The 7500-nt window shown below is 41.3% G+C and overlaps 1 protein-coding gene across 1 annotated transcript in view; it reads right to left on the bottom strand.

The window, feature by feature from the left end:
• LOC122248742 (arylsulfatase A) overlaps positions 1–3221 on the bottom strand; it is a 5052-nt gene extending 1831 nt beyond the window's left edge. Inside the window, exons 1-4 of the mRNA XM_086551163.1 lie at positions 3058–3221; positions 1986–2118; positions 1384–1550; positions 164–288 (exon numbers count right to left, since the gene is read on the bottom strand). Coding sequence (XP_086407289.1) covers positions 164–288; positions 1384–1550; positions 1986–2118; positions 3058–3221 — 589 coding nt within the window. The remainder of the gene's footprint in view (positions 1–163; positions 289–1383; positions 1551–1985; positions 2119–3057) is intronic.
• Positions 3222–7500: the final 4279 nt, after the last annotated feature.

Below are 7500 nucleotides of genomic sequence, written 5' to 3'. Positions count from 1 at the left end.
GTAAATATATTAGACAGAAACTATATCAAACTTATACAACAAGACAGTGAAAACCAAAACTATTCTAATACCGTCTATCCTTCAATATCTTTAAATACGCACTCTGTAAATCATACGCACAAACCCCTACATATGTAGAACCTAAGAGCGCAACTGGACTGACCTGGCCTGACCTTCCCTGGCCAGTAGACGAAGGACGGGACCCTGACGCCTCCTTCCCACGTTGTCCCTTTCCCGCAGCGCAGAGGTCCCGCGCAGCCCCCTCGCTCGTGCCGCGACAAGCTTGGTCTGGGGGCGTTGACGGGGAGGTAGGTGCCGTGTCTTTTATTGTTTTCTTTTATTTGGTTCGTTTTTTTTTCTCTCTCTCGCTCTCTCGCTCGTTCTCTTTCTTTCTTTCTTTTTTCTTTTCTTTCTTTCTTTCTTTCTTTCTTTATATCTCTCTACTTCTCCTTCTCTTTCTCCTTTTCCCTCTCTCTCTCTCGGTCTCTTTCTCCTTTTCCCTCTCTCTCTCTCTCTCTCTCTCTCTCTCTCTCTCTCTCTCTCTCTCTCTCTCTCTCTCTCTCTCTCTCTCTCTCTCTCTCTCTCTCTCTCTCTCTCCCTCTCCTTCTCTTTCTCCCTCTCTCTCTCCCTCTTCTTCTCCCTCTCTCACTCACACGGGATCCGTTATTAATATCATCCTTTATACGTCCATATTTACTCAACCAACGTATCTCGGCAACATAATAACATTCTTCTATCTCTTCCTATCTTTGTGTTCTTCGTTTCCATAACCACAATCCACTACACTCCCTTTAAAAAGTTCCCACCAGACTCACCTATTATCCGAAGTGAAAGTGCTCCCTCCAAACTCACCCGTTAACCAAGAAGAAAAATTTCCCGCCAAATTCATCCGCCATCCAAGTAAGTCCCCTCCAATACCCATTGTCTGAAGCGACAGAGTTCCTTTCAAAACCCATTATCCGAAGCGAGAGAATCCCCTCCAAAACTCCCCCATTATCTGAAGCGAAAGAATCCCCACCAAAACTCACCCATTATCCGAAACGAAAGAGTCCCCTCCAAACTCACCCATTATCCGAAGCGAAAGAGTCCCCTCCAAAACCCATTATCCGAAACGAAAGCCTTCCCTCCAAAACCCACCCATTATCCGAAGCGAAAGAGTCCCCTCCAAAACCCATTATCCGAAACGAAAGCCTTCCCTCCAAAACTCACCCATTATCCGAAACGAAAGAGTCCCCACCAAAACCCATTATCCGAAGCAAAAGAGTCCCCTCCAAAACCCATTATCCGAAGCGACAGAATCCCTTCCAAAACCCATAATCCAAAGCGAAAACCTTCCCTCCAAAACCCATTACCCGAAACAAAATCCTTCCCTCCAAACCTCACCCGTTATCCGAAGCGAACCAGATGACGGTGGAGGAATCGATCCTGAGCTTCTTGAGGAGCAGAGTAATCTCGCCCACCATCCAGTCGAGCTCCAGCAGCGCGTCTCCGGTCCTTCCGCGGGCGCTCCTCCCGTCGAATTTCTTGGACGCGAATTGCGGGTGGTGGATCTGACAAGATATTTTTTTTTCTGTTAATTGACGCTGCGTTGAATCCGCGGTGGATATTGGTGATGGATGCTGTGAGTCCTGTTGGTATTACTGATTACTGTTCACGATGTATCAATGTGTCTTTATATATGATATAAACTATTAAGGTGCCTTCTCGTCTATATGAATACCTGTATACCCAGCCTGCCTGTCTGTCTGTCTGTCTGTCTGTCTGTTTGTCTGTCTGTCTGTATGTGTGTCTGTCTGTGTGTGTGTCTGTCTGTCTGTCTGTCTGTCTGTCTGTCTGTCTGTCTGTCTGTCTGTCTGTCTGTCTGTCTGTCTGTCTGTCTTTCTGCTTGCCTGCCTGCCTACCTACCTACTTACCTACCTGCCTACCTACCTACTTACCTGTCTACTTACCTACCTACCTACCTACCTCCCTGTCTACCTGCTTACCTGATGAGTCGGGAAATAGAGGAAGAAGGACTGGTTGTTGTGGTGAGCGTCGCTGATGAATCCCAGAGCGCGGCTCAGGTAGCGACTCGAGAGTGTAGGAAGCGACACTGGCTGCTCGAGGATGGTTGTGTTGCTGAAGGATTCCGATAAGGAGATTAGAGGAAGGGGGGAGGAGGAGGGGGAGGGCGAGGGGGAGGGGGAGGGGCAGAGGGAGGGGGAGAGGGAGAGGGGGAGGGAAGGGGAGGGGGAGGCGGAGGGAGAGGGGGAGGGCGAGGGGAAGGGGGAGTGGGAGGGGGAATGGTTTCTAAAAAAAAGGTCATACAAATGGTTTCTGAAAAGGGGCGAAAGACGGTAGGGAGGCAAAAGTAAATAAAGAAATGAGTGAGAGAGAAGGGAGATGGGAATTTGAGAGAAAGGAAGGGAGGGAGAGAGGAATGGAGGGAGCGTGGGCAGAGATGAAATTGATAAAAAGAGAAAGTAAGGAAGAGGGAGAGAAACAGATAAAAACGTCGGTTGTGTTGATGCAATAAAGAAATTGAGGAATGAAAAACAACAGTGTTTCTAAAAAGTCTTATTTAATTATTTTTGGTGGGAAAAACAATATATGTATATAAATGTTTTAAAGATGGTCATGGTTCTTGGCGGAAAATAAATAATGATGTAGATAAAGAGAAACAGACATTGGGGGAAACCAGATCCAAAATAACATGGTAGAAACATTACATTCTGAGTCTAAATGTATAATAAATAACATTGAAAAGTCAGTATAACATTAAAAGGGTTAATTAATAATTTAATTTCATCGATCTCTTAGGAAAACATACACACACACACACACACAACCACACACACACACACACACACACACACACAAACAAACACACACACACACACACACAAACAAACACACACAAACACATACAAACAAACACACACACACACTTAGGATCTTAGGCGTTTCCTTTCTCAAGTTGAAGAATCGCAACAAAAAAAAAACCAATTCTAAAAAAAAAAAATAATAATAATAAGAGCGGAAAATAATGTGTATAATAATTAGATTTAGGTATGCTACAGAAAAACCAGGGAATTCCTGTAGTTACGGAATCCTAAGGTACTGGAAGAAGGAACCCAGGTCACCTCGAAGCCTAACTTCGCGGTCGGATGACCCGAGAAGCTAAGGTCACCGAACCCGAGGTCATCTGCAAACAACACTATGACGTTCGGAAGTCGAGACATGCATGCTTTTGATGTTAGATCCTTTCCCTTGATGTTATTGGTTATTATTATCTCAGAGAGAACCATGCTGTATGTTTAGAATAAATGCAGCAAGTATCGTACGTTCAAATTTAGGAATAGTCTATTTGATGTCCCATCTCGAGGTGGTTTTTTCTTCGAGGACTTTGTCAGGTCGAGAGGAGGCTGTTGTCTTGAGATGGAGATTAGACTTCTGATGGTTAATCGGTGGTAGCGATGTTATCTGTTTCGTAATCCGTAGTGCTGTAATGAGGTCTATCGCAATTTCCTTTTCCTAATTTGTCTTAGATAAACACAAACACACACAAACAAACAAACACACAAACACACACACACAAACACATACAAACAAACACACACACACACACACACACACATATAAACAAATAAAACAACCAAAAAAGACGACAAAAAAGCAAAAAAAAGCAAAACAAAGCCCACACTCAACACCCTATCCTGAGACGAGCGCCACAAACCACAGCTGTTCCCGTAGATCCGTAGCAGGAGCCGGAAGACTCCGCAGGACACGCGACACGACCAACGGAGGAGTACTCCCCCTTCCCACCCCTCCTCGAACCCTCAGCGTCGAAGTAGTACCGGCCCCGCTCGCCCTTCCCCGCGACCCCCAGTGTCATGGATGCCGATGGCGGAAGGCGTGCGTGGTGCGGTGCTGTGGTAAAGGGTTGTAAGATCTTTGTTATGTAGTCTTGTTTTTGTATTGATGTGTGTATAGTATTGTGATGTATGTATGTAATGTTCGGGCAAAATGTCGATTTAAAATTTTTATGGTAACTTCGTGTACTTGCTGCGTTTAAAGGTTATATTTCAAATTGTTCTATTGTTCAGGAGTTCACTTGGTTACTTGTAACTAACTATTCAAATATCTATCCTAAACTACATCCACTTTAAGGGAAAAGACAGATTCTATCTCAAAGCCATCACAAAGATTCATCACAATCCCTTCACAGCCTCATTTCCTTCAATTTCCTACCGACATTTCATCAAGAACAGAACCCACTGCCCTTCCTCACTTGGCCCTGGAATAGATGTTGGAGACGCGTCTCATTCCGCACTCACCCAAGGGGACGTCCGGAAATGTGGCCGCTTGGGTAAAGAAGCTTTCGCACCTGCAGACTCCGAGTAGGGAAGAAAGGGAGGAAGGGTCGCTTGATTATAGGGGTGGAAAGAGGGAAAAAGGAAGAAAAGAGGGGAGGGTAAGGGAGGGAGGGGGAGAAGGGAAGGGAGGAATAAAAAAGAAAGGAGATTAGAGGGAGGGGATAGGAAAAAGATTAAGAGGGAAAGGGGAGAGAAGAAACAGAGGGGAAAAGAGGGAGGAAAGAGAAGAAGATGAGAGACGGAGAGAAGGAGGACGGAGACAAAGGACGGAGAAGAAGAGGAGAGAAAGAAAAGGAAGAGAAAGAGAGCAAGAAAAGAGGGTAGGAGAGAGAGGAACCTATGAGAAGAAAGAAAGAGGAGAAAAGTAAGAGAAAGAAAGGTATAAGTTTGGAGAATAAAGAAAAAGAGAAAGATAAAGAAAGGAGAAAAGACAGGGGAGGAGTCAAAGAGGGTCAAGAGAACTTGATACCAAAAGAAAGAGAAGAAAAGAAACAACAAATCAAACTGAAAGGAGAAACAAGACAATAGAAGGCCTGAATAGTTAAGATGGAGAATCCAAGAAACAAAAAAAAGAAAAAGCAACTGCTCTGAAGAAAAAGAAAGATGCTGACTACCTTGGGGATGGACTACAAACATTCCCAATGATAAGTTCTGTGTGAAGAAGAAACTCCATTTCAAAATTAATACATGATCATGAGGCGTCACACATACAGAACCAGTGTTTAACTTAATAACACATTTCACACACACATACACACCCACACACACTCAGAACACAGAACACACACACACACACACACACACCACACAACACACATACACACAACACCAACACCATCACTCTCACTCACACACACACACACACACACACACACACACACACCCTCTCACCACAAAACCACACAAACACCCACAAAACACACACTTCACGTTTCACAACACGTCTTCACACTAAGTAAAGATAAACATAAAATTAAAAAAAAAAAAAAAAAAATACATAACTAACCAATAGTCCCCAAATAATCAATGTTATATAAATTAAGGCCAATTTTGCAAAAAAAAATTTAAAAAAGTTATCTACCTGTCTAAAGTGGAATGTCAGATCTATAAAGAATGTAGTCACCGAACCCGAGGTCATCTGCAAACAACACTACAAAACTAGTCGATTTTCGAGAAGTCACCATTCTATTTTTTTTCTTTCTCCTCCCACGAGTCGCGAGGTCGTTTGACAATGTTTCAGAATCCAAAGGACACATATGAAGTTCAATAATTCGCAAGTAAGATTTAGAATACTTAATTATTGTATTTTTCGTTAATAGCGTTTTCTTCGAAAATCGTAACTAACACAGGTCGCTGTTGGCAGTCACCTTGAGATGGAGCAACGTTGCAAACTGATTTTGTTGTTTGATCGTTATCTGTGTTTGGGTTGATAATCCCTTACTGCTGTAATGATTGTTATCGTCAATTATCTTAGTGATCGTTGGTCTTTGATCTTAGATCAGGATCCAGAGCCTGAAGATAAATAAACAAATATAAATATATATAAATAGATAAATAAATAAATAAATAAATAGATAAATAAATAAATAAATATAAATATATATATATATATATATATATATATATATATATATATATATATATATATATATGTGTGTGTGTGTGTGTGTTGTGTGTTGTGTGTGTGTGTGTGTGTGTGTGTGTGTGTGTGTGTGTGTGTGTGTGTGTGTGTGTGTGTGTGTGTGTGTGTGTGTGTGTGTGTGTGGGGGGGTGTGTGTGTGTGTGTGTGTGTGTGTGTGTGTGTGTGTGTGTGTGTGTGTGTGTGTGTGTGTGTGTGTGTGTGTGTGTGTGTGTGTGTGTGTGTGTGTGTGTGTGTGTGTTGTGTGTGTGTGTGTGTATATATATATATATATATATATATATATATATATATATATATATATATATAATGATAAGCTCAATAATATCAGTATATTAAGATTGAGAATGGTGGCTATGATGATTATGACACTGAAGACAATAGTAAAACTAATAATAATACTAAGGCTAATAACCATGGCAATGGAAGGCAATATAAATACCGATAAGAACAAGAATAATAACAAAACGGCGACAATAATACTTATCATAAAGAGTGTAAGTAAGAAAAGAAAATTTGAAAGTATGTCGGATCGACATAGAAAACACGAACAAATCTTTGGAGTGAGTGAAAATTCGAAAGATTCTCAAGGAACAGATATAAAATTTAGAGAGCAGATGTAATATATGGAAAAGGAATTTCAGAAATAAGAACCGAGAGAGGTATTCCAAGGAACTTTAAGAAACCCAAAACCCGATTTGATTTTGAATACTAAGAAAATATTTAATCATGGAGATTTAATTATCCATTGTTTGTGGATGGTTCGAAACTATGTTCCAAAAATGCGACATACGTCCGTATCCCCTTGTCCTTTGCCATTACCATAGTGCGAACATCACTAAGTGTATCAACGCATGCAACATACCAATCTTAATTGCATTATGAGAATTAGGTAGAAAGACGGGGGAGCTGTAACCATATACACCTTCCACACACCCATGTATAGTTTGTAATTTCAAAGAAATATAAGTGGTTGAGGATTGCTAGGAGACATAGAACCCTTACGAAGTTAGGATTAGAGAAATATATCAAAGAGAGTGAACAGAAATTGTCCTGCTCTATAAGGACATCAAAATGAGAAAAGAAGTTTACAACAGCGCGTAATGTAAAAGCATTTGGATTGAAAAGATATTCTGTAAGACAGCGTAAGGAAAACTGCAACAAAATTAGTGGAGGCGGCTGAAGAATGGAACCACTGAAAAGGGAAACTGAAGACCACGTATTGTAGCAACTCAAGAATATAAATATCAGGAACAGAGATAGAAAAACACAAAGATAGATAATGCACAAGAAATCAGTAATTACGTGGGTTCGGAAAAGTTGACGGTAACATGAGAAGTTGAAAACGTGCTAGTATTTTTTCCCCAAGAAATTACGTCATTTTCTCACGTGTCAATTTTTGCCCGACTATGATTACCCCAAAACATTAATTAACTTTTCACCTGTGGCATGCGTAATTCATGATCAACATTTGTTGCACGACCTCTGGCTTTCAAAGTCGATTTT

The sequence above is a fragment of the Penaeus japonicus genome, unplaced genomic scaffold (genome assembly GCF_977035675.1).
Source record: "Penaeus japonicus unplaced genomic scaffold, GWHDUDI00000001_assembly GWHDUDI00000024, whole genome shotgun sequence".
Classification (NCBI taxonomy): Eukaryota; Metazoa; Arthropoda; class Malacostraca; order Decapoda; family Penaeidae; genus Penaeus; species Penaeus japonicus.
This window is presented reverse-complemented; position numbering and strand designations above follow the sequence as displayed.